This window comes from Chrysochloris asiatica, unplaced genomic scaffold (genome assembly GCF_000296735.1).
Source record: "Chrysochloris asiatica unplaced genomic scaffold, ChrAsi1.0 scaffold00078, whole genome shotgun sequence".
Lineage (NCBI taxonomy): Eukaryota > Metazoa > Chordata > Mammalia > Afrosoricida > Chrysochloridae > Chrysochloris > Chrysochloris asiatica.
The window spans coordinates 3910943-3937237 of NW_006408596.1; the positions used below are offsets into that span (position 1 = coordinate 3910943).

Consider the following 26295-nt stretch of genomic DNA (forward strand, 5'->3'; position numbering starts at 1 on the left):
GGTTGTGTCATCTGAATATCGCAGGTTGTTAATGAGTCTTCTTCCATTATGTAGCTTAGATATAACTTGCTGTTGTTAAGTGCCGTCAAGTCGGTTCCAACTCATAGCAACCCTGAACAGGGTTTCCGAGGCTGTAAATCTTTATGGAAGCTGAAAGCCTCATGTTTCTCCCGTGGAGCAGCTGGTGGTTTCGAACTGCTGACCTTGCGGGTCACAGCCCAATTTGTAACCACTATGCTACCAGAGCTGTCAAGTGTTTATTGGCCTGCTCAGTATTTCACAATATTTGAAATAATTTGTTGTTGTTGTTCAGTGCCATTGAGTCAGTCCCAACTCTTAGCGAGCCCTGTGTGGGGTTTCCAGGTTTGACCCACTGACCTTGTAGTTAGCAGTTCAGTGCTTCTCTTACAGTGCCACATCAGAACTCCCTGGTGACCTTATGTACAATAGAACCCACTGTTGCGTGGTCCTGTGCTGTTTTCACTGTCGTCGTTTGACAAGCTCGAACTGCCCCATGGGATTGCTAAGGCTGCTGTCTTTATAGGGGCAGACTTCCACGTCGTTCGCTGTCAGTGTGGCTGCTGGGTTTGGACAGCTGACCTTTTGATTGGCAGCTGAGCACCACCAGGGCGCCTTCCAGAAAGTTCACATCCAAGGAGACCCAGTGGAGCGCAGTTCCGTTCTGAAACAGCAGGTGTCACCGTGAGTCAGAATCAACTCAGTGGCCTTGAGTTCTGTTTTGTCTTTCTCTTTCATTAGGCATTTGTGTGTGTAATCCTTGGTGTGTTGTGTGAGGGGGCTTTTAACAGAGGGACATGTGGAGTATGATTTTTGTAGCCGCCAGAGGTCAGATTGTATCATGGCTTGCACAGTTGCTTGTCAGGTGTCAAACTGGGGCCGGGAGGAGAGGAGCACCCTGGGCCTTGCTGCTGACCCTTCCTTTCTCCACAGGCGTCCCTGTCACCATCCTGTTCCCAGATGGGAGTGCCCCGGCGTGTTGGATGAGGTTGGCTCACACACCATGTCATCATGCGTCTCTAGCCAGCCCAGTGGCGACCGGGCCGTCCCCCAGGATGAGCTGGGGGGTGGGGGTGGCAGCAGCAGCCAGAAGCCCTGTGAGGCGCTGCAGGGACTCTCAACCTTGAGCCTCCGCCTGGACATGGAGTCCTTCATTATAGTCACTGAGTGTGAGCCGGGCCTTACTGCCGATGACCGAGAGGCCCCCAGGCCCCAGCTCTCCAGTCGGAAGTTCTCTCTGCAGGAACGCCCCCAGGGTGGGCCAGCAACCAGCAGTGCCTCTGACACGAATGGGCGTTGCATCTACCCATCCCTGCCCTACTCGCCTGCCGGGTCCCCGCAGTCTTCGCCAAGGCTGCCCCGCCGGCCCACGGTGGAGTCTCATCATGTCTCTATCACGGGTATACAGGTGCGTGAGCCGGAGTCCGGTGACCCCAGGACAGACGGGCAGGGAGTGGGGATGTGAGCTGGGAAGGGACTGGGTGGCTGTTAGCAAAGAGGCGTTCTCAAGCTGCTTCTGATTGTGGGCCACTGAGGCTCAATCTGTCTGGGGAACCCTGGGAGGCAGCGAGTGATTGCTTAAGGATGCAGTTATTACTTAATGGATAATGGTTTGCTCTGGAAATAGTATTGAGGGTTGCACGACGTCGCCTGTACTTCATACCACTGAATAGTGCACTTGTTGTGTGTCGTCGAGTTGGTTGCAACTCACAGTGACCCTGTGTAGAGTTTCCGAAGCCATCCATCTTCATGAGAACAGAAAGCCTCATCTTTCTTCAGTGAAGCAACTGGTGGATTCAAACTGTCGACCCTACAGTGAATAACCCCATCCATAATCTACGCTGTTCACTTAAAAATGATTACTATATTCGTGACTTTTATTTTTACTATGGTAAAAATCTTTTTCAAAAAATTCATATTGTACAACATTTTTATGAAGTACACAAACGAGCAAAATCTGTGAAGTTAGAAGTCAAAAGAGCCATCACCCAGGGCTGGGGTACGCTGAGTGGGGTTTCCGGGCTTGGGGAATGTTGTCATTTTGATTTGGCGCCTGGTGACCTGGGTGTAGTTGGTTGGTAAAAATCTCTCTCACTGCAAACTGACATTGCCTTTCCCCGTGTGTTGCCTTCTCACAGGACTGTGTGCAACTGAATCAGTACACGCTCAAGGATGAAATTGGGAAGGTAGTTATCCTGGGAGCCAGCCCCACCTTCACACCCACCTGGGACACCTCGGAGACTGTAGAGGGATCCAGCAGGGTGCAGGAGGAGCTGTGGGGGCCACTTAGCAGGGAGGGTTTGTCATGGTCTAGAGATGGTTTTGTTTTGTTTGCATTTTAAAATTCAATGTGTTTCTGCAAAAGCTCAGGAAGTTTCCAGGGAAATCCCACATTGCCATAGTGAGAGTAGTATTCCCACCACAACGGTGTGTTGACTTCTTTCCCAAGGTGTCCTTGCATCTCCTCTTAACCTGTGTTACAGTCCGTGGGTAGTCTGAGAACAGGGACAGGACAAACACTCAAAGGAGCGAAGCGGGCTAGGTATTAGAGGAAGTGAGGCCTGTGGTGCCCTGCTAACATACAGAATTAAGGACTCTTAACAGACAGCTCTTCTCATTTTGTTTTCTCAAGAAGCTGGAAGTCTAGATTTTTCACATGCCATCTCCCTCTTGCTCAGTGTTGGCAACCAATTCAATTTCTGTTGGAACTCCTTGCATCCCACCGAAACACCCTGGGAAGCCAGATCTGGCCAGTGGGCTGCTGGTTTACAATTGCCTGTATTAAGAGGGCTCGCGTTGCATATGCTAAATCTGGATAGCGTGTCATGGGCGTCTCCCTTTTTCCAGGGCTCCTATGGTGTGGTCAAGTTGGCCTACAATGAAAACGACAACACCTACTATGTGAGTATCCACATCTTCCCCCACTCCCACTCCAAGCTGATCAGAGACAATGCCTCCTCTCCACCTCCCGGCTTCTGGGAAGGATGCCATAGCTGTGATGTTCTTCTGTTGTTAGCTCACTGTCTGCATTAGGAAGGAAGTGGTGGTCCCACTTCACAGATGGGGACATGAAGCAAACGTCTCTTATGCCTAACTGGGCTGCGTTTCTTCACCCTCCATGGTGCTGAGTCAGTGTGGTAGAGAGACATGGTGCCCTGGTACTTCAGTCAGTCTGCCACATAACTTAGGGCAAGTGATGGCACCTCTGAGCCTCAGTTTCCCTACCTCACTCATGTCTTGATTCAGGGGCAGTGAGTTCCCATGGTGTCTTATCTGGGAGGACTCACCAAAACCCAGGGATGGTGGGGCCCTGGGAGACCAGTGTCCATGCACCCCAGTGACTACTTGCTCACCTCCGTTGATGAGACGCTCACTACGTTGAGGTTCCTGGGGAGCTTGAACTAGGGGTGTCCTCACTGCTTTGACTTCGTGCTGGGTCTTTTCTCCCACAGGCAATGAAATTGCTGTCCAAGAAGAAGTTGATCCGCCAGGCAGGCTTCCCACGTGAGCTTGTGGGGGCAGGGACTTCCTTTGGGGGGCGGGGACTTGGGAAAGATTGGGCAGACCCCACTGAATTGTACCTACACTGAGTGACTGGGAGGAAACCTCGACCCCTAAGACAGCGTCAAACCTACCACTGAGGTTCTTTACTCATTTTTGTTACCATTTACTTACTAAAGTTCACAAAGGCATCAAGTAAAATTATCCAGTAGAGGAAAACAGTCTGGAAGTTCCTCAAAAAGTTAAGCATAGAGTTTCCATCTGACCCAGTAGCTCTACTCTAGGTAGACAACCTAGAGAACTGAAAACGTAGGTCCCACAGAAATGTGTACACAAACGTCCACAGTGGCAGTGTTCAGAAGAACCATAGTGTGGACATGACTCAAATGTCCTTCAGTTGATGACCAAAATGTGGCCCGGTAGTACAGTGGAGTGAGTATTGTTGTTAACTGCCGTCGAGTTGATTCCGACTCATAGTGACCCTTATAGGGTTTCCAAGGAGCAGCTGGTGGGTTTGAACTGCCGACCTTGTGGTTCCCAGTCCAGTGCTGATATTAGTCTGCTATAAAAAGGAATGGAGTCCCTTTATGGCACTGTAGGATAAGCGCTAGACTGCAAGGTCAGTTTGAACCGCTAGCTTGGCCGTTCAGATGCCCAGCTGTTCCTTGGAAACCTTATACAGGATTGGCATGAGTTGGAAGTGACTCAACGGCATCTAGCAACGTAAAAAGGAATGAGGTTCTGATGCATGCTACAACATGGATGAATCATGAAAACATGCGGAGTGAGCAGTGCCATACACAGTGTTGTTGTCGTTAAGTACTGTTGAGTCAGTTCCGACTCGTAGCAACCCTGTATAGTGTTTCCGAGGCTGTAAATTTTTTCTGGAGCAGAAAGTCTCAACCATCTCCCCTGGAGCAACTGGTGGGTTTGAACAGCTATCCTTGTGGTTCACAGTCTAGTGCTTATCCTACAGAGCCACGTGTTCCGTCTATGCTTTATAGAATTCCACATGTCTGAAGTGTCCAGAATAGGCAAATGTGGAGACAGAGAGTAGACTAGCAGCTGCCAGGGGCTGAGGGGAAGAAGGGGCAGGGACAGTGACTGACTGGACATTGAGTTTCTTATTGCAGTGACGAAAATGTTCTGGAAGTGGGTAATGGTTGGTGATATATACTGTGACTATATTGAAAACTCTGAACTAAACATTTTTAACAGTAACTTTGATGGTATGTGCATTATATCTCAAAAAATTTTTGATTTTTTAAATAGATTTTGTGTCTTCTCCAGGTCGTCCCCCGCCCCGAGGCACCCGGCTTGCCCCGGGGGGCTGCATCCAGCCCAGGGGCCCCATCGAGCAGGTGTACCAAGAAATCGCCATCCTCAAGAAGCTGGACCACCCCAACGTGGTGAAGCTGGTGGAGGTGAGCCAAGGAGGCCCGGGAAGAAGGCGTGGCCTAGATGCGGCACCAGTGTTTCTAGAAAGAGCCAAGCCACACCCACCCGTCTGGCCAGGCGCAGTGGTATTAGAAGCTCCAGGCCCCTTAGCACTTGTTATTTCGTTCTGTTGTGCGTAAGGTCGCTATGAGTCAGTACCGACTTGATGGCACCTATTTTATTTATTTATTTATTTATGTATTTTTAGCTTTTTCTTGTGAATTGAGTGAAGGTTTACAGACAAGATCATCAACTTTACCTTCCACAAATCATACATTTTGTTTCATCTCAATGATTACAATCTCCTCCCTGCAACAACAGTTATCCTACTTCCTCCCTGCGGCTCCCCATTTACATCTTATATTTCACAAGTGAACAAAGCAAAAATAGTTGATGCACACATACAAAAAGAAAATATATATTCATTTAATTAAATGTCCAAAGGGCATATTCTACAAGCCAGCCTCTTGCCCACAGGCACACAGCCTTACTCAGTTCATGGGACTAGAATCCACAGCTGACAGAGCCTATATTATCATTCACATGTTGGTGGTGGTGGTGATAGTGTGCTGTGGGTTGGTTGGATATGTGCCATGGTGTCAGTTTCGACTCATTGCGAACCTGTATAGGATTTCCGAGGCTGTAAATCTTTACAGGAGCAGAAAGCCATGGTGTCAGTTTCGACTCATTGCGAACCTGTATAGGATTTCCGAGGCTGTAAATCTTTACAGGAGCAGAAAGCCTCATTTTTCTCCCGCGGAGCAGCTGGTAGTTTCGAACTGCTGACTTTGAGGTTAGCAGCCCGACTTGTAGCCACTACTCTATCGGAGCTCCACATTTTGCAGCTGACAATATCGAGGCTTAGAGGAATGCTGTGTCTTGCCCTTCGCCCGTTTCTGTCTTGTCTTTTCCTCTGTATATACAGGTGTCAGGAAAGCATAGAGGAGTCCCCTCAGCAGGTTTGCTCAGGCTTGGAGAGATATCCTTGTCAAGTTACAAAGGCAGGGAAACTTCAGGCCGCCATGTGCCCCTCCCTATTTCCTCCTGTTGACTCAGATGGCCTTTGGGAGATGCTCATGTCTCCTTTACCAGATTCCTCCTCTGTCAGGAGTTCCAGGGTGGTGCACATACCTCAGACACTCGGCTGTTAGCTGAAAGGTGGAGGCTGAATCCACCCTGAGGTACCTGGGAAGAAAGGTGATTTGCTTCTAAAAAATCGGCCACTAAAAATCCCCAGGGAGCACACTTCTACTGACCCACATGGGGTCGTCAAGAGTTGGAATTGACTCCATAGTAACCGGTCCCTTTTGTAGCCTCCTTTCTGTGAGTGAATTCTTGAGGACTTTCTGTGAGTGAATCCTTGAGGACTGGGCTGGGGGGAGTCTGGGCCTGATCTCTGTGCCCCTCCTCTTATCATGGGAAGACGGGCCCAGACAGCCTCCTACAGGTGCACACAGTGTGTTAACGCTTCTGTGTTCATCTCCTTCTTTCTCCTGCTCATGCCTGTTCCATGTGTCTGCCAACAGGTCCTGGATGACCCCAACGAAGATCATCTGTACATGGGTAAGAGCCCTGTCTTCTCACCAACCATACTTAACCACTTGTGCTTGTCCAAGCCCAGAGTCCTCACCAGGAGGCCCCTCCCACAGAGAATAACACCCCTTTCTGAGTCCTGACCCCAGAGGCGGTAGGCCCTGGTTTGAAGGAGGTGGGAGAGAACTTTTTTTGTAGGTTTCCTATTCATTCATTTGAAAATATTTATTGAGTACCTAGTTTGTGCCTGGAGTCCTAGTGTGGCGCTGTGGGTTAATAGGCCAGACTATAACACTGTTTGAACTGCAAGGTTGGCTGTTCAAGCTCACCAGCGGCTCTTCAGAAACCCTATACAGGGTCGCTAGGGGTTGGAACCAACTTGGCAACACTTAACAAAAAATAACAAGTATGTGCCAAGTTCTCTTCTGGGCACTGAGACTGCAGTGGTGGGCAAGAAAGACACGACTCCTGCTCTTAGGAAACTGATAGTCTGGTCGGGGCAGACAGATGTGTATTAACTTCCTTGTTGTTAAGTGGTACCAAATTGGTTCTGAATCATGGTGAGCCAGTATAGAGTTTCTAAGGAGCGGCTGATGGGTTTGAGCCCCCAACCTTGTGGTTAGCAGCCCAGTGCTTATCCTGTAGCGCTACACCAGGACCCTATTAACTACCTGTTGTTCTTGTTAAGTGCCATGGAGTGGTTTTGACTCATAGTGACCCTGTATAGGTTTTCTGAGGAATAGCTGGTGGGTTTGAACTGCTGACCTTGTGGTTCAAAGTCCAGTGCTGATCCAACAGCAGGAGTCTAGGGTGGCTTAAAACCACTGAAATTAATTCACACAGTTCTGGAGGCCACAAGTCCAAGATCAGGGATCAGTAGAGCTTTGTTCCCTCTGAAGGCTCTAGGGAAGAATTCCAGTATCTGGTGGCCCCCAGCTTTCCTTGGCTTGTGGCAGCATCACTCCAGTCTCTGCCTTTCTCTTCTTATAGCCCCCTTCCCTGTGTCTCTGTGTTCTCTCTCCTTTTCATAGAAGGACACTGGTCATTAGATATAGGGCCTACCTCCTATACTGCTCCAGAGTGACTGTATGTTAACTTGATTCCATCTACAAAGACCACATCTTTGGCTCTGGGTGCACATGGGTTGGTGCGGGGGAGAAAATACAGGAGCGATTGGATGGTTTTGAGCAAAGGAGCAGAATGACAAAAGGGGTCAAACTTCAAAGAGGAGTTTCCCAAAGTCTTTTGAACCCAAACAACTTCATGGACAGCTGTTTTTAATATCTTGAGGCAACAGTGCTTACAGGAGGCATGCTCATATTTGCTCTGTGATTCCAGTGGTTTTGCAAACCCAGACCCAGTTCTCTGTGACTCTGTAGTCTGCACTCTTGTACGATGAGAGCAGATACGGCAGCGTGTGAATTCTCAGGCCAGATAACTAGGCATAAGGAAGGGAAGGGTCCTGCCGCTGCCGGCAATCGTAAGGGGAAGAAGCGTACGTTTTTCAAAGTTAAAAGGCTCTCTCTCACCACACCCATTCCCAAGACTGGTCAGACTGAGTGACTTGGAAAGGACCTGTTTAAACAGGCCACTTCCCTCTTGCCGACTGACTGATGGTGTTTAGGGGGTGGGAGAAAGATGTAGACATTCCTGAAGTTGCTTTCACATATAGGCTTAAATAGCCAAGGCAGGATGGGGCCTCCTGAGCCCCCATGGACAAGGACATAGCCATGGAGGGTAGAGCTGAGAGTGAAGTATCCAGCTGAGTTGCACAAGAACAGCTAAACTTGCAGATAGTGTTCATTTGACATAGCCTTGATGGCTTGATGATCAGAACTCAACTAGAGGAGATGAAAAACAATTTTTGATAGAGGAAATGAATGTAAATTGCTACCATTTGATGAACTTGTTCTATACTTATGGTTGTAGTAGCTCAAAATACCAACTGAGAGGGAAGGAGTCTTCACATCAATTATCCTGTCCCCTCTGTATACAGGGTTGATAGGGATGGACAACTTAGACATTGGCTACCTAAAATGAGGGAGTGATAAAGGCATGAAGTGACTGGCTTACAAGTTCTCAAGAGGGAGTTTAGTTTCAGAGTGTGCAGGGGAAGGTAGAGCCCCCACTGAATAGTTGGCATCTTGTCTAGACAGGTCTGATGAAAAGAGATGGGGTTAAGATTCATTAGTGAGTAATCGTTATCTTGAGTAATTGCAGTTGTCACAACTGTAAAGGTAGAAGTTTTGTAACAAAAACGGGGGAGTAGTTAATCTTACTGACCAGAAAAAGAGGACCCTAGGACCATGAAGGAAGAAGTGCATGAGTGGAATGTGGGACCCTATCCAGAGAAGCAGCGACACCAGAGATGGAGGCAGAGATGAGGATGTGGAGAGAGAGAGAGTAGCTGAGGACTCTAGACTCCTGGAAAGTGAAAGACTGAGTACTGGCAGCCAGGAGGCAGGCTTGTAGAATGTGCCCTCTGGCTGTTTAAATTGTTATATATTCCTGAATGTTTTTGAGTATACCACCCCACCCCCTAAAAAAAAAACAACGAAGAGGGACTAGAAGCAAATACTGATGAATGATGATGTATGGAAGAGATTGTAATCACTGCAATGAAATGATGAGTGTAAAACTGATGTTCTCCCATGTGAACTATCACTCAAGTCACAATAAAAATTAAAAAAAAAAAAAGGAAAGGCTGGAGTTGAGAGGATGGGGTTCCCCAGCCCATGGTATTTTCTTTTTATCATAGCCTGAAGATGACCCCAAAGGCAGGGAGAGGTGGGGGAGTTCATTTCTTTTTCTGGTTAGAACACATGATCTTTTTGCCTGAGGAGCCAACTCCCTCCCTCAGTGACCCCAGCTTGTGGAGAGAGAGCTCTGAAACAACCTTTTTAAAAAATTTCTAATAATGCAACCTTGTTTACTGAAAGGGAAGAGGACTCAAAATACTTACTGATGAAGATCAAAGATCACAGCCTTTGATATGGGTTGCACCTCAATGTAAAGAAAACAAAAATCCTCACCACTGGAGCAATACATAACATAAAGATAACTGGAAGAATAGTTGCTAGTTATCAACGACTTCATTTTACTTGGATTCAACCATCAACACTCATGGAAGCAGCAGTCAAGGAATCAAACCATATATTGCATTAGGCCAATCTATTGCGCAAGATCTCTCTGAAGTGCTGAAGAGCCAAGATGTCATTTTGAGGACTAACGTGCACCTGACGCAAACCATAGTATTTTCAGCGACCTCATATGCATGTGAAAGGTGGACAGTGAATAAGGAAGATTGTAGAATTGATGCATTTGAGTTATGGTGTTGGAGGAAAATACTGAAAGTACCACGGACTGCCAAAAGAACAAACAGGTCTGTGTTGGGAGAAGCACAGTCAGAGTGCTCTGTGAAAGCCAGGATGGCCAGTACTTCGTCTCCCATATTTTGGACATATTGTCAGGAGGGACCAGTTCCTGGAGAAGGATATCATATTTGGTAAAGTGGAGGGTCAGAGAAAAAGAGGAAGATCCCCAATAAGATGGACTGGCACAGTGGCAGCAGCAATGTCTTATGAGGCTGATGCAGGAGTGGGGGCAGTGTTTCATTCTGTTGTGCATAGGGTTGCTGTAAGTTAGTACCAACTCAGTGGCACCTAACAACAACAATGTACACTCAGGATCCCTGGTGGCACAATGGGTTAAGTGTTGGATTGCCAAGCAAAAGGTTGGCAGTTCAAACCCACACCCACTTTGCAAGAGAAAGATGAAGCAGTCTGTTTCCCTAATGATTTGCAGCCTCGGAAACATACAGAGCAGTTCTGTTGTGTACTAGAAGGTCTCTGTGAGGTGCACTTGACTTGACGCCAGTGGGTTGCCATGCACTTACTTGAGCACACAGAGATGAGTCCAAACAACAGACAACTTCAAAGTCCTTCTCCATGGGGTTTTGAAACTGATTGTACTACTTTTTCACCTAAACACCATCACCACCAAAATACAGCTTTATATTCTCAGTTAGATTGGTCCCAGCAAGAAAATTAAGTAGCTGTACCATATCCAGAGTTTCCAGCTTGTTCTTCCTGGTTGTCATGGCCGATGAAGTAATGCTGGACAGTCCCAAATTACAGCTGGATACCCTGCTAGAAACTTAATCTTCCTCTTAGGAAACAAAGACAGGTTGTGTGTTACCTAGCAACCAAATCTCTTGGTGTTGTTAAGAGCCTTAGAGTCAGTTCTGACTCATATATAGGGTTTCCGAGGAGCAGCTGATGGGTTTGAAGTGCTGATCTTGTGGTTTGCAGTCCAGTGCTAATCCTGTGGCACTACGCCAGGGGTCTCTTAATAGACAGTAGGAAAGAAAGATGTCCCACTCAAAAATGGCAGTTGACCAGGTGCTTTGAATGTGGGTCACTGTCCATGGTCCTAGTGATAATCCTGTCTTCTGCATCAGGCTCCTGAAAGGGTTTACTTCTGAGTTTCCCATTCCATGGCTTTGACCCATACTTTTTCCTGTTTTCTTTAACCAAATTTTTATATATTGGTGCTCGTTCTGATTTTGCTTCGTCAGCCATGACTGAACTGGTTTGTGAACCAGTTTAAAGTCCTGGTCATATGACTTAGCAATTCCTCTCCTAGGTATTTGCCCAAAGAGTTGAAAGCAAATATTCAAACAAATATGTGCACACAAATGTTCATAGTGATACTGGGGCTTAGTAGCCAGAAGATGGACACGACTCAAATGTCCATCACCTGATGAGTAGATAAAAAAATGTGGCACATTAATACAGTAGAGTATTATTAGGCATAAATAGGACTAAAATCCTGATACATGCTACAACGTGGACGAACTTAGAAAATATTAGCTAAGTGAGAGAAACAGACACAAAAAGCCACTTATTGTCTGATTCCACCATCTATGTTATATGCAGAATAGGCATATGTATAGCGATGTCTTAGATTAGTGGTTGCCAGGGGCTAGGGGCAGGAAGAGTGGAAGACAACTGCTTAATGAGCTGTGATGGATGTACTAAATGAGGGGTGATGGATATACTAAACACCCCTGAAATGTATACTTTCAAACCCTTAATTTTATGTTATTTGAATTTCACCTCAATTTTAAAAGTACAGTCTAAAATATCCTGTGCTTTCTGTGAACTCAGCTTATCTAACATTTAGTGGGCGATGGGGGTGGTTCCTCTGTGGGACTGATAGGAATTGCTATGGTAGGAAGCATTTATGTGCTGTGCGTGATTGTGGCTCCCAAAGGTTCCTATTCAGAGGGCAGTAGATGAGTTGACCTCTGAAGGTGGTGGGGAAGTCCCACCCCCATCCCTTGCTCCAGGTCGTGGTTTGGAAAAAGATTCATGGGAAGAAGGGTCAGAGGGTTGGCTTGTCATGAGGGCAAAGGAATGGAATGGAACCGTATCATCCAACTGCACTCCACTGTGGCCTGGCTCGGTCTTGACAATGCAGAAGTTATTGAGGGAGACCTGTTCTATTTCTTGCATCAAAACCTTCCTAGGAATCAGAAGCCCCATAATTTACTTTTTTGGACCTAAATAAGTAGGCATGTGAGGCATACCCTTCTAGCCTGTTAAATGGCATCAGGTACCTCAGGACCTGGGTCTGGGAAGGGACAGGAGGGTCTGGTGAGGGTCGTTCACAGTGCCAGGAGTCTCCAGGTTGTGAGGGAATGAGAAAAGGTGCCTCAGTGTGCACTCATGACCTTCCTCCCAAGGGTCTTTAAAGTAATCAATCGCTTGAAGGTCTTAAAGGCAAAAAGGGAATTTTCCCAAGGGAGGACTCTGCCTGTAGACTCTAAATAGACATCCTGCTGAAAGTGCTGTGCTCTTCACTATCTGCTGTCCACTCTTCTCTTTGGCTGCTCTTCACTCTTCTACTCTCCCCTCCAATTTTTCTCTACTCTTCCTTCTTCCACTTCATTTGGAGACTAGGAGTGAAGCTAGGTTGAGCTCCAAGGACATCAGCAATCTCGGACCGTTGCCAGTTTGGTTGTCTGTATTTTTTCTCTCCCTGGCCCCTGATACTGCTTTTTGTGCTTCTCAGTGTCTCTAAAGGCCAAGGGGTTGGGGGAGGACAAGAGGAAAGTGGAGTGTCTGCTCATCAATGTAACAGTCTACCCCCTTCTCTTCCCTTACAGTGTTTGAACTGGTCAACCAAGGGTGAGTGTCCAGCTCCCAGTGTGGGTGGCGTCAGGTACTCTGAGAACCACAGTGTTGAGTTGGTGGCTCTGGGCTCTAGACAGGGCCATGGCCATGTACATCTGACTTGACTTTCACATGTGTGTCCACCTTTCAGGCCTGTGATGGAGGTGCCAACCCTCAAGCCTCTTTCTGAAGACCAGGCCCGGTTCTACTTCCAGGACCTGATCAAGGGCATTGAATATTGTAAGCGGGCTCTGTGGCAGGACGCATTCCAGGGTGGTGGGCGGAGAGTGGAAAGTTACTTCCCTCCTGGAGTGTGAGGAGGCGGGCGGGAAACGAAATTGTCTGAGAGGCAAGAGTCTTGCACAGAGCCGTCTTGGGGCCAGAAGAGATGCTTACAGTGGCTTTTATACTGGTGCCCAGCATGCAGCACTTTCTGTGTGTACAAGTTGATGTGAATTTGGGAAATGAAAATATACTTGACTGTCATAAGTCTTGAAGTTTGCTGCTGTGAGCTAAACTGAGCTCAGACTTTGTGTGCAGTGCTACCTGTGAATAGCGGCTGGCAGTAGGCTGTCACTAACAGGCTTTCACTTCTTATTGGTAAGGAGGGGGAACTTCCTTAAAGATATTCTTCCCCTTGTCTTTCATGTGAGTGCCCAGCAGATTAGGGAAAGGGAAGGCTGGAAAGGGCCTGAGGCCATAGAAGACATGGTATGTTAGGCTGTGTGGGCCACGCAGAGATCCTCACGTGACTCTCCTACCCCCTCCCATTTGGTGTGTCTCCTGCCAACCAGTACACTACCAGAAGATCATCCACCGGGACATCAAACCTTCCAACCTCCTGGTTGGAGAAGATGGGCATATCAAGATTGCTGACTTTGGCGTCAGCAATGAGTTCAAGGGCAGTGACGCACTCCTCTCGAACACCGTGGGCACGCCTGCCTTCATGGCGCCTGAGTCCCTCTCAGAGACCAGGAAGATCTTTTCAGGAAAGGTATCCAGGCTGACGGGAGGGGAATGTGGGTTGGACTTCCTCCCCTCCTGAGTTCTGCCTGGGTTAGGGTTCTGTTGGTTGTAGGTGGCAAAAATCCAACTGAAAGTGGTGTAAGCAACTAATCCATTGATCTATAACCGAGGAGTTGGGGTATGGTTGACTTTGGGCACGGCTAGACAGAGGGATCCAAACAGGAATTGTCTTTGTCCTGCTCCCAGCTGTTTGCCTTGTATTGGTTTCAGGGACAGATAGGCCTGTCACCAGCAGATCCAGACAGAATTCTATCCGTTTACCAACTTCAGTGGATATCACCCTCATTCCTCTTTCTGAATAGATTGAGCAAAAATCCTGAAGTTGGTGTCCATCCTTGAACCACTAATTGTGCCTAGGGGATACAGGTTTCTCATTGCCAGGCCTGGGTCATGTGCCCACCACACAAATCAGCAAGTAGTCTCACCCCTTTGCCAATGCTGTGGGTGAGAGTCAAGACGAGGTGGCTCCCCAAAGGGAAAACTGGAGACTTGGATGCTGGCCAGGCGGTATAGTCGATGCCCTCATGCTAAGCTCTCTTCTTGCAGGCGTTGGATGTTTGGGCCATGGGTGTGACGCTGTACTGCTTTGTCTTTGGCCAGGTAACAACAGGGTGGGGTGTCCTGTCCCCTGATTGCTGTTGGGTGGTCCCTGGACTGGCTACCAGTTAACACCTTGGAGGGGAAACTACTTATCATCTGTTATTCCTCAGCTAGATCTGTAGGAAATTATGGATACTTTTACAAATACATCTTTCTGTATATAAGGATCACATACGTGAAAACACAAAACAAGCTCTGCAAGCAGAAGACTTGGCAGAGGTGCTAGGGTTTGTATATAATTGAATCTAAGGCAAGGACAGCAGATGCGGCACCTCTTCCCGCTCCTGAGCCCAAGGCAGACATTACTAATCAATAACTGCTCTCTTTCCCATGGTTACATCCATTCTTCCAGGGCATATACCTGAGCCCCTCTTGGTGCCTTCTGCTGGGTAGGAGCATCCGCTTGTCACCAGGGAGGTGGAGAAAAGGCTTCAATCCCAGCTTCCTCCCTGCCCACAACTCCTCATCTTTTTGCGCTTCTGCCTCCTCTTCTGGAAGATTAGAATAATAATGATAATGTGTCTGATGCCTTTTGAGAGAACTGATAGAAATAACCTGACTCCGATAATTTCTTAGCTCATTAGCTGCTTCTTGAGTTCTTATTTTGTACTAAGAGTTTTTCTAGGCACTGGGAATATAGCCATTAGCAAGACAGACAAATCCCTGCTCCCTTGGGATTGACAGAATTAAAAAATAAACAATATATATAAGGAGGCATCAGAAAGGTCATGGAAAAACTCGATTATATTTTAATTCCATTTTTACACAAATATTTTGAAGCCCTCACATATACATGTAAGGAACTCTGGTAGCGTAGTGGTTATGAGTCGGGCTGCTTATCTTAAGGTCAGCAGTTTGAAACCACCAGCCGTTCTGCAGGAGAAGGATGAGATTTTCTGCTCCCGTAAAGATTTACAACCTCAAAAACCCTGTGCAGGGTCACTATGGGTTGGAACCGACTCCACGGCACACTTGTTGTTGTTGTTGTTAAGTGCTGTGGAGTCGGTTCCAACCCATAGCGACCCTGTATAGGGTGTCCGAGGAGCAGCTGGTGAGCTTGAACTACCAACCGTATGATTCAAATGGCTTTACAGTCTGGCTCATTAACCCACAGCGCCACACCAGGACTCTCCACGGTACACTACCACCACATACATATGTAAATATGTGATAATAAGCATACATCAAATATGTAAATAAGTCATATATAAAAGGCATAATAATTACATAAGATGCGAAAATCGGTGGGATACTGTCAGAGATACCTGCTAGGATAAGAACTAACAGCGAGGTTGCAGGGGGCTGGGCTTTCTTACACAGGGGGGCCCAGGGATGGCCTCCTGAGAAGGTAAACTGGGCAGAGGCCTTATTAAAGGGAGAGAGCATCAGGAAGAACATTCTAGGCAAAGGAAACAGCAGGTAGAATGTGAGCCCTTGAAGCCCTTAGCACACGAACTAACACAGGCCTGGCCCTGGCTGGTCCCTGCAGCTACGACTTGGCCTTTGTTGTCCTAGATATTATTGTTCACCTGGCAGGTGAGAAGAGGTCTTGGCTTTTGTAAAAATAAGTAAACTGAGGCACAGGCCCTGAGGAAGACAGCAGTGGAGTTGGACAGGGCTCTAGGCCTCCCAGAACTTGGAGATGGGTGCTACTCCCCACCCCCTAGAAGATAGCTGTAGCCAGTGATATTTACTGTGGAGGTGCAGACCACCCCCTGATACCATCAGAGTGGGTGATACCAAAATGACACCAGGGTCAGCAGCATTGTAGTGGAGGGGCTGCCAGGTAGTGGCATCCTGAAGCTTGGTGTCACTTGTCATCTCTGCTACTTCTGTTCCCTGCCACCTGCCTTTCAGGGTGTGGGCAGTCAGACTATGGTGCCCCCAAAGGAGGGGGGCTTGCTGGACAGCCCTGCTCACAAGGGTGTATGTGACATGGCGTTACACTGGGTGATGGAAACCGTAGTGTGGCCGCCCCTGACCCCTCTGACCTCAGCCTTTCTCCACAGTGCCCATTCATGGATGAGCGGATCATGTGTTTACATAGTAAGATCAAGAGCCAGGCCCTGGAGTTTCCTGACCAGTGAGTACTCCATCCCCTGCCTGAGCCCCCCCAACTCCCCGCGTCCTGCGTCTGTCTCTCACCATGGCGTGTCTCCCCAGGCCCGACATAGCCGAGGACCTGAAGGATCTGATCGCCCGCATGTTGGACAAGAACCCTGAGTCGAGGATCCTGGTGCCGGATATCAAGGTACCCGAGTGCCACTGGCCCCATGGGGGCTGCCCAGCTTGGCTGCATTCTGTGCTTGGAGTTGGGTTTTTTGCTCAGCCCACCCCTCCCACCACAGTACCCACCTGTCTTGGCACCACTGCCCTCCTGGCCTGGTGGGCCTCTGGGTTGCTGGGGGCTCATGACTGGAGGGAGGAGCCTTGGGGAGGCTTGTACTCGTGAGTCAGGCATTTATTTGTTCATCTGTGGCTGACCACCAGGCAGCCTACACTCACTCCCAATGGCTTTGGGGCCTCTGTGCATGCCGCAGCCCTCTGCCAAGTCCTGAGCCTTCCCTGGCCCCTGCCTTCAGAATCAGGGGTCAGTCCCTTCAAAAAAGTGAGCGAGGAGGAAGCTGCTGGATGATCTGACCCCCTCTGGTCTGCTGAATCCCACCTGGTGTACGAGGCACAGTTAGGAGAGCCCCTTGGCACCGCCACCCCCATGCTCATCCCAGCCATACATGCAAACATCTAGCCCTTTAGAGATTTGTACTGGAGACCCCTGGACACCTAGCTAATTAGCACTGGAAGTATCTTAGAGGGGCAGCACAAGGTGTCTGGGAGTCAGGGCTCAAAACCCCAGGGGAGGTGGGGTGCAGAGCCTGCCTGGGTCTCCTCCTGGTTGCTTGCCTCTGCTGGTCTCGTGCCCAAGCCTCTGTGTCACGTTCTGTGAAGTCGGGAGAGTTCTGCCTACCAGAGCTGAGCCTCCTGGAACCCTTCTACGGACTGCATGCCTTTCAGCCTCCAAACCCCACCCATTCTGCCTCTCCACCTTTCTCTGTCCCCTTATCTCTCTTGCTGGCCTGCCCACCCGCCTACCCACCCACCCACCTCTCTGCATGCCTGGCCGCAGTGCCCTCTACCCTGCTGTGGATCTCTGTGTGCTCTCGTCCTCCACGAGCTGGCTACCGCCTCACCCCTCTGTCGTTCGTTGAAGCTGCACCCTTGGGTCACAAGGCACGGGGCAGAGCCGCTGCCGTCGGAGGATGAGAACTGCACCTTGGTCGAGGTGACGGAAGAGGAGGTCGAGAACTCAGTGAAACACATTCCCAGCCTGGCGACCGTGGTAAGGCGGCATGGCCCGCTGCGCTGCCTGGGAGCCGAGACAGTGCCCGAGGCAGCCTGAAGGGGCCCCACAGCAGCATCGGAGAGCAGACGTTCAGCCAGTCTCCAGTGCCACCTGAGGGGCACCTGTCCAAGGATCCTAGGCCCCTGCCTGTTCTTCCTGCTTTCAGGGCTCATTGGTGAGGCAGAGGACGGGCCCAGACGGGTCCCCCTGGTTCTCCTGTCTTCTCGAGCAACAGTAGTAGTGTTTTTGCTGGGTGGGCTCCTACCAGGGACGGGGGCTGCAGACTCCCACATCACAGGTGTCAGAAAGTTCTACCTGGTTCCTCAGAGCAGAGTGCTGCTTAGGAGCCACTGGGCCCACTTTTTGTAGCCTGGAGTTTGGGTTGCACCCAGGAAGGAGCCGAAACATGGAATCCTTTTGACCAAATCTTGGCCGGGAGGGAGACCAGGAGCCTAGAGCTCGGGGGTCCATGCACTGCCTGTGTAGACTATCATGGCTGCCGCCACCATAGGCATCCTGAAAGCTGTGGGAGTATAGCTGACGCGATTGGCCAGCTGTGACCAGGCAGGGCCCTGGGACTCTGGGGGAGCCACCTGGACTAGCTGCAGAGCCCTGGAGTGGCCAGCCTCCAGGATAGGCACCTCTAGGATAGGCGTTTAGATGCTGGCTCCTTCTCCCAGCTTCGCACGCAACCTCCTGCTTCCCACACACCTTCTCTTTCCAAACTGGAACCGCTGGCCGGCTGGGCACCACCACATCTTCCTCTGCCTTGTCTGGGACCTCTGACCCTGAAAGCTCACCCATGCCTCATTCCTCATTGGCCCTCCACCGCCACACCCACTCCCACACCAGCAATGGGTGCAGCGGCCGAGTTAGATTCCTGGTGCCCATTATGGTGTGTCTCCAGTTCTGTCCTAAGTCCAGGCGTGAGGGAAACCCCAAACTGTCCTTTTCTGCCTCCTCTTTGGAGAACTCAGCTGGCCCCAGAGATCAGCATTGTGTGAATTCATTTTTCAGAAAAGACTTTAAAAATATTTTTCATGTTAATTTGATTTTGTTGTTAAGAATATACCATTTAACCATTTCTAAATGTACAATTCGGTGATAACGATTACATTCTTCGAATTGTTCCTCCCTCATTAGCATAAACTCATGTGTCTTTCCCACCCCCCCACCCCCCAAATGCTCCCATCTAATCTTACAAGTTGCTGTGGTCAATTTGATCCCATCTAGATACTTCTTTTAAAAACATAATACTAAATAAGCTAGTTTTTTTTTTTAACTTGTTAAGTACCGTGGAGTCAGTCCCAACTTATAGTGGCCCTGCGCAGGGTTTCCAAGGCTGTAAATCTTATTGGGGAGCAGAAAGCCTTATCTTTCTCCTGCGGAATGGCTGGTAGTTTTGAACTGCCAACCTTGAGGTTAGTAGCCCGACTCATAACCACTACGGTACCAGAACTGTTGTTGTTGTTATGTGCCATGGAGTCGGTTCCGACTCATAACGACCCTGTACAGGGTTTCTGAGGCTGTAAATCTTAACAGGAGCAGAACGCCTCATCTTTCTCCTGCGGAACAGCTGGTAGTTTCAAACTGCTGACCTTGCGGTTCACAGCCCGATTCGTAACCATTACGCTACCAGAACTAGTTAAGCTAAATTGTTATTTGGCTTTAGGAAGATTTCAGGGAATGTTTTGGTTTACGGATGAAAGATTATTTTAAGGCAGTAGTTTCTAGGATTCATGCAGCCTCCGGAATATATGAGAAATTTTAATTCCATTCTGCCTTTTCCTCCTTTTGATCAGGATTCTTGTATGTAATCTTTCATCAAAATGTTCAGTAATGAAAGCTGGATACCATCCAGTTCTTCTGGTGTCATGGCAAATGAGAGTTCGTGGAGGCAGTTAGCCACAGGGTCCATATCCTCCTCTTATTCCTGACTCTCTGTCTTCCTCTCTTGCTCTGGGCGAGTAGAGACCAGTTGGTATGCTTGAATGGCAGAACATACACACTAAACATGTCATTAGGCCAGTTCCCTGGAATGTCCCAGGTAGCCATGACCCTGAACCTCCAAACCGAGGAACCAAATCCATGATGTGTTTGGTGGTACGTAAGCAGCCCTAGCAGCTACTCTTTCTGTTGTCGTTGTAAATGTATCTGCCACCCAACAGGAAACACTGCTTGAACATTATTTGGTTTCTGAGATCTGTGCTGGGTGTTAGGGAACAGAATCGACAATTACTCACCCACAGACACATACTCCATGTAACAAGGGTGCTAGGAAGAAATAGCGGGGGGCCCCTCCCCCAGAATCCATTTTGGATGTAGAGTTATAGCAGCATCCCCTACCCCAAGAAGTGTGAAGGGGCGGCCTACATCATGACGTTGTCTGAGGAAAGTCAGTCCTAAAACGGCTGGGAGCTGATGGAGGGCTACTGCCTTGTTGCAGAAGGATCTTCTCCCCCAACCAAGCTGCGGGCCAGTCTGCTTAGAGTGGCCGAGAGAGTGGGGGGCACCAAAGAGCTCTCCCACCTTCTGTAGTGGAGGAAGTCAGCGCAGCCTCCCCCCAAGTGGAAGGGCTTCATGCCCTCTGAGCCCACCTCACATCTGATAGCCCGTACAGCAGCAACCCCAGGGTCTGGGGCTGTTTACTCAGCTCCTTACACCTGGAAAGGTGGTTGCTGTCCTCAACTAAAATGCAGCCCCCACAAGAAATCAGAACCCCCATCTATGGCCAGTAGGAGTGGAAGAGGTTGCAGAACACCACCGTGGAAAAGAAAGAGTCTGGCAGCTGTTCAGCAGGTTCCACGTAGACTTTGTGTATGACCCAGCGTGTATACCCAAGAGAATTGAAAGCACAGGCCCACCTAGAAACTCACATCTGTATGTTCATGACGTTATTATAAACAACAGCCCAGAGGTGGAAAAGAACTCCATCGGCACGGGATGGGATAAATCCAGTGCGGTCTGTCTGCACGATGGGACTGTATGTGTACACGCCACAGTGTGGATGAACTGTGAGCACATGTGTCAAGTGAAAGACCACATAATGTCAGATTCCATTTACGGGGAAATAAGGTAAATTCACAGAGACAGTAAACAAATGAGGGCTGGCCAGGGCTAGGGGGGAGAGATGGTGAGTGACTACAAAGAGATACAGAGGGTTTCCTTTTTGGGGTGATGAAAATGTTACAGAATTAGATAAAAGTGAAGGTCAAACAGCCTGGTGAATATACCAAATGCCACTGAATTGTACACTTTAAAAGGGTGCATTTTTATAGAATGAATTATATGTCAGAAATAAAAATGGAATCCTCACCCCCCAGCATTCTGCCTGGGAGCAGCAGTCTGTCCCCTGCTGGGAGCAGATTGGCCTTGGTGAGCCCCATGGCTGAGTTGGTAGCTTCCCCCAAAGGCCTGCCATCAGCCACCAGCCCCAGGTGTTGGCAGGGCTGGGGGCAGCTGATGGGGAAAGGTGTGTGTGGCCGGGATGCTGTCCCAGTGGCTGAGCGGTCACTGGGGGCCCCTCTATTCTCCAGATCCTGGTGAAGACCATGATTCGAAAACGTTCCTTTGGGAACCCATTTGAGGGCAGCCGGCGGGAAGAGCGTTCCCTGTCAGCGCCTGGGAACCTGCTCATGTGAGTATCCAGGCTTCTGTCCCCAGGCACAGGAGGGAGCTCGCGCCGCTGCTGGTTGTGGGGTGCTGTCCTGTCCAGTCCTCTCATTTTGGGAACAGTTGCCCCTTACCATTGTAATCTCCTTTCTTAGGAGTACTTGCCTTTAACTGAAGTTGGGAGGTGAGGGGCTGGTAACTGTAGACAGGAAGCCCTTTGTGGCTTGAAGCCTTGATGGGTTGGGTGAGTGAGGATGACCTGGCTCCCAAGTCCCTCATGTATCGTAGGAGGTCACCCAGGCAGCAACCCTGCCAAGTGGAGGTCTGGGGTGGGAGCCCTGCCAGGGTGAAGCCCAGGCATTCCACAGAGCCCAGTGTCCCTCCTCACTGCCCTTTTCCCTCTCTCTGGCGGTTCTAGCAAAAAACCCACCAGGGAATGTGAGCCCCTCTCTGAGCCCAAGGTAACACCTGCTGCTTGTGCGTCGCCTCTGCGGGGGCCTGGGGAGGGCAGCTGCAGAGCACGGGGGGCCATGCTGCCTCCACTGGCCTCTGCTCCTGGATGAGAGTCAGGGGCTTTGGCCTGTGCATGTGGAGTCAGGGCTGCAGTGCATGGCGCTCCTCTGGGATGCCCGGGGCCTCTCCCATGTCACCACTCACTCTGCGGCGATTCTGCTGGTCTGCATGGAGCAAGCTCTGAGCAGGGAATGAGCGAATGAACGAATGAAGGCTGTCTCCCTGTGTGGTCCTGCCCATGACATCTCCAAGTGGGAATGGGACCTAGTGCAGTTCTCTGGCCCCCCTGCCTAATGACTGGCACCCACACATGGTCAGGGTGAAGCTCCCCCTGCTCTGAGGGCCGGGCTCCCAGCCTCACCAGCATGTTGACACCTAGAAAAGAGAACCCCTCTGCCTGCTGCAGACTGAGTCTGGGGAGAGTCCAGAGCTCCTCCTTCTAGATAGGCTTTCCCTCTCCACCCAGCCTCCCTACCCAGGTCAGCCTGGCCAGCGCTTCTGGAACACAGAGTGAGTGGGAGGGCTTGTGCACGGAGTCTCGGGTGGCAAATACTAGACGGTCCTGCACCAGCTTGCCTGTCAGTGCCCAGAGCAGAGCAGTCCCCAGGGCTCTTCCCAGGATCTGGGTCCCTCCTGCCCTCAACTTACAACTCCAGACACTTGTTTCTCAATTTTCACAATGTAAGGAACTTTGGTTGGGCTGTGGGTTGGGCAGTGGCCTGCTAACCACAACGTCTACAGTTCAAACCCAGGAACTGCTCTGTGGGAGGACAATGAGGTTGTTTGCTCCTATAAAGATTTACACTCTTAGAAACCCTGTATAGGGTCGCTGTGAGTCGAATTGACTTGATGACCGGATGTACTTTGGTTTTTGGTTTTAGAAATGTAATTCACGTAGAAGTCACCCATTTGAAGTGCACAGTCCAGCGGTGTTTAAGTTCACTGAGCTGAGTGTCCATCAGTACAAGATGGTCATGAGCCCAGAAGAAACCATGCTCTCCTTAGACTCACACCCCAACCTCCCACCTTCATCCTCCAACCTAAGCAGACCCCTCCCTTTGTCTTTCAGCCTTAGCAGTTTCTGGACCTTTCCAGGCTTGGCATACACTTGGTGTCTGGCTTCTCTCCCTGAGCACCCTGTTGTCTGGGCCTATCCACGTGGCAGCATGTGTCAGGCCTTCATTCATTTTTTAGGGCAGAGTCGTACTCCGTTGGGTGGCTCTCATACCCATCCATTTGTCTGTTGGTGGACATCTGGGTCCTGCATAGGCTGTGGTGAACACGCATGTACGAGAATAGACATAGCTCTGTCAGGAGATGGCTTGTGAGGGGTCATGGGCTTCGTGTGCAGGATTACTTACGGTTTTGAGAGAAACCTCACTAATTGTGGAGCAAGCATAATGGCAATGAGCAATTAGAACTGGGCAAGTAGAGCCTCCAAAGGCTGCATGGGCCTCGCCAACTTGTCCCCAGATGTCTTTGCATCCCGATGACCAGGCGGCCCCCCTGTAGGTTGGTGCCTGATGGGTGGGTGGTGCAGAGCCGAGCCCATCTCTCACCTGTCCTCTTCTCCCTCGTGGCTTTGCGGTGGTGCTTGGCTGCAGTGGTGCCGGACCCTGACTCCTGGAGGCCCCATGGACTGTGCAGTAAAGCTCTCCTGGTCCTGTGTTGTCCGCTCGATCGTTTTCAGATTGGACCATTGTTATCTATAGGATAGTTTTTACTGGCTGATTTTCAGTAGGTTGCCAGACCTTTCTTCCTAGTCCCTGTTAGTCTGGAAGCTCCACCAGAGCCTGTTCAGCATCCCAGCAACATCTGCAAGCCTCCAGTGACAGCCCGATGGTGGCTGTGTAGAAGGTCCATTGGCTGGGACTTGATCCCAGGTCTGCTGCATGAAGTGTGAGAATTCCCTCCTTGAGGCACCGCTACTGTGAGGTTGGCCTCCCGTCTGTATGCAAGTCTGTGGTTTCTTTTAAAAATCCCAGTTCAGTGAGGGTAGCTGGGCACCAAACGTTTCTTCTGAGCTCCTGTCAGAGGACGTGGTAGTCCACGTGGCAGTTCAACCTACAGTCAATTCCTGGGGCTCCTTCTTGAGGCCCCTCTTACTGCGATTTCCTGAGCGGCTCCCGGAAGCCTCACTGGTAGCCATTCATGGACCCCTGGGCACCTTCCCTCCCTGACTTGGCTGCTCTGTTCTGGCATGGTTATGTCACCAGGTGAGATCCTTCTCTTCCATCTTGGGGCCAGAGCCTGGAGGCACTTTTGTCCTGAACGTTTCCCTAAGCCTTCCTCAGTGCTGCACTCAGACCAGACGGTCTGCTCTGTGTCCCTAAGTTGCTCGGCTGCCCTGCAAGAGGTCACAGCCTGAAGCGGGAGGTAAAGCCGGGACACCAAGACCCAGAAAATATGCCCCGTGCTAGGTGTCACGTAGACATGCTCATCTCCTTTTATAGTACCCTTGCTAGTTTTGACAAATGAACAGTGGAATCAACAACAATTGTGAGGATGTGGCAGGACCCTGTGGTGTTTCAGTCTGTTTGTACGTAGCGTTAATGCATTTGACAACATACTGGTTTCCCACTTACAGAACTGATACAAAGTCTCTTTTGGAAATTTTATTGATGCAAGAGAAAAGGGGAGTGAATGTGAAAGAAGCCATTCACATTACAGGTGTTGGGAATGACAGCAGCCTGTCCGGTGCAGTGGAGCCTGGGTCCCCCCTACCTTGGGTCCTAACTGGTTTTTCTGTTCGTGAGCAGGAAGGTCGTCAGCGCAGACAGTCCTCAGGGCTCCTGGCCGCCCCCCGTAGGGGAGGAGGAGGTGCTCCTGTGAAGGCTGGGTCCCCTGCCGACAGTTGGGGAGTCCCAGGTGCCGGCTCCCCTGCACGCATGCAACCCCCACAGCCTGAGGAGGAAGTGATGGAGCCGGAGTAGCTGCCGGGACCACCGCTCGCATGCCGCCTCCGGTGCTGCTCCGTCCGCCTCCCCCAGCAGCATGCCCTGCGGACTCACAGCATCGATGTCTCTGGTTCTGTTTCTTCCTTCGTTGTGTGAAAGGGGACCAAAAAAAAAAAAAAAATGAGACTCAACTCCCTAACATCCACCTTGGCCACTGGCTGGCTGGAGGGGCTGGTGTGTGAGGAGTTGCAAACCCAGCCCCCATGCATTTCGGGGCCATTGCTTCTTAAGATGTTTCTATGCCAAAAATTCTTCATGGTGACTTCAGAACCATGTTCAGCACACCAAGTGAACATGTAGGAGAGATTTGTACATCGAGAAACGCTGGCAGAAGACCCTCTGAAGCTATGGGGGGAGTTACTGTAACCGTGAAGAATGGGTGTTTCCTCGTGCACACTCCAAACCATGGAACCTCTGGAAACAAGGACTTGGGCATTCAGAGTAGAGCTAATCCTCTGTAGCTGTAGGGATATTTGCCGCAACTTATTTGTAAGAAGGACTTTTTACAGTTTTTATGGGTAAAGTTGTAGTCAGGAAAATGGAAAGGGCTTTGAAGTTCAGTTAATTGCTTCGGATGGGATTTTTCTCCCCTACCCTTGGAGGGCATTCTGCAATTGTGGGAAAAATTTCACCTAACGTACTGACCAGGTTTCTCTTCAAAGCGGAATTCTGAAGAAGTTGACTGAGCTCTCATAAATCTCCTTAAACAACCAACACTTCAGGGTGAAATCCTGCACTTCCATGTACATTCCATGGCTTCAGATTAAACAGTAACTAAAGAAACTGTTTCAGTTCTATAACCTGAACTCCAGGGCAGTTCAGAAATTATTTAGAGCTTCCAGGATGTATTTCATTGTGTCAAGCATGTGACCGGGGTTCAGAGCCAATGAGATCCCTGCCTGTATATTAGCAGCTTCATGTGTTTAGAACCCGTGTATTTAAGAGATGGCTGAGCTTTGATTTCCTCAGGAACACTAGCTGATTACTGACATCAGTGGAAACCAGTACCTAGTAAAGAAATACTGCCATTCAACGAAGATGCACACGATCTCCACCACAGTGTGTTCAGATGCACAAAATAACTTTGGGGCGCTGCTTTCGAGAAGATTGGGGAAGCCTAGAGCACCCATCCTCAGGTTATGAGAGAACCAGAATTTGGCACAGGGAACCCTCCCCCTCTTTTGTAAACAAAAATCCAGAAAGAAAAGGTCTTCCTTGTTTGACTTACGACCATTATTGAGAAGTTCAAGTGTAAGGTCTACCAGAACCACATAGGGGAAGTTGTGACTTTGGTTTGGGCAAAGACTGGAAGGACTGCCCTGGGAAAGGTATCCCTGTGCTTTGTGGAATGGGGGTTGACGGCTCCGAAGATATGCCTTTCCCTAGTTTCCTTCTGATTAGCTGATGGTCTGAGTCCTTCTTGCAGACAGTTCCCGTGCACACAGCCCCAGGCCTTCTTGGCTTCCAGCGATTTGTCTTACTCTTTTGACTGTAGGCTAGCCAGACCTTTCTTGCCATTTTATAAGCAGCACAGAATTACAGAATGCTGGGTTAGAAGCACAAAGAACGCCAGGTCTGACAG

The 26295-nt window shown here is 49.6% G+C and overlaps 1 protein-coding gene across 4 annotated transcripts; it reads left to right on the top strand.

Annotated features, from left to right (window-relative positions):
• The first annotated feature begins 1021 nt into the window (after positions 1-1021).
• CAMKK2 (calcium/calmodulin-dependent protein kinase kinase 2, beta) lies at positions 1022-24689 on the top strand. Of its 4 annotated transcripts, XM_006865405.1 has the most exons (16): positions 1022-1426; positions 2157-2204; positions 2866-2919; positions 3471-3522; positions 4810-4943; positions 6483-6519; positions 12659-12680; positions 12817-12905; positions 13460-13659; positions 14238-14291; positions 16301-16374; positions 16455-16542; positions 17500-17628; positions 21168-21268; positions 21662-21704; positions 24516-24689. In XM_006865405.1, the coding sequence occupies exons 1-16, from the start codon at positions 1022-1024 to the stop codon at positions 24687-24689; spliced, it is 1704 nt and encodes a 567-aa protein (XP_006865467.1). The 4 variants fall into 4 exon arrangements, with proteins under 4 accessions (XP_006865467.1, XP_006865468.1, XP_006865469.1 ...); XM_006865406.1 differs by lacking the exon at positions 17500-17628; XM_006865407.1 differs by lacking the exon at positions 21662-21704 and having other exon boundaries at positions 24516-24588.
• The last annotated feature ends 1606 nt before the right edge of the window (positions 24690-26295 follow it).

Coding starts and splice junctions, on each gene's coding strand:
- CAMKK2 (XM_006865405.1), top strand. CDS start 1,022: ATGTCATCATGCGTCTCTAGCCAGCCCAGTGGCGACCGGGCCGTCCCC. Junction 16,375..16,454: donor GCCCTGGAGTTTCCTGACCA/GTGAGTACTCCA, acceptor GTGTCTCCCCAG/GCCCGACATAGCCGAGGACC. Junction 21,705..24,515: donor AGCCCCTCTCTGAGCCCAAG/GTAACACCTGCT, acceptor GTTCGTGAGCAG/GAAGGTCGTCAGCGCAGACA.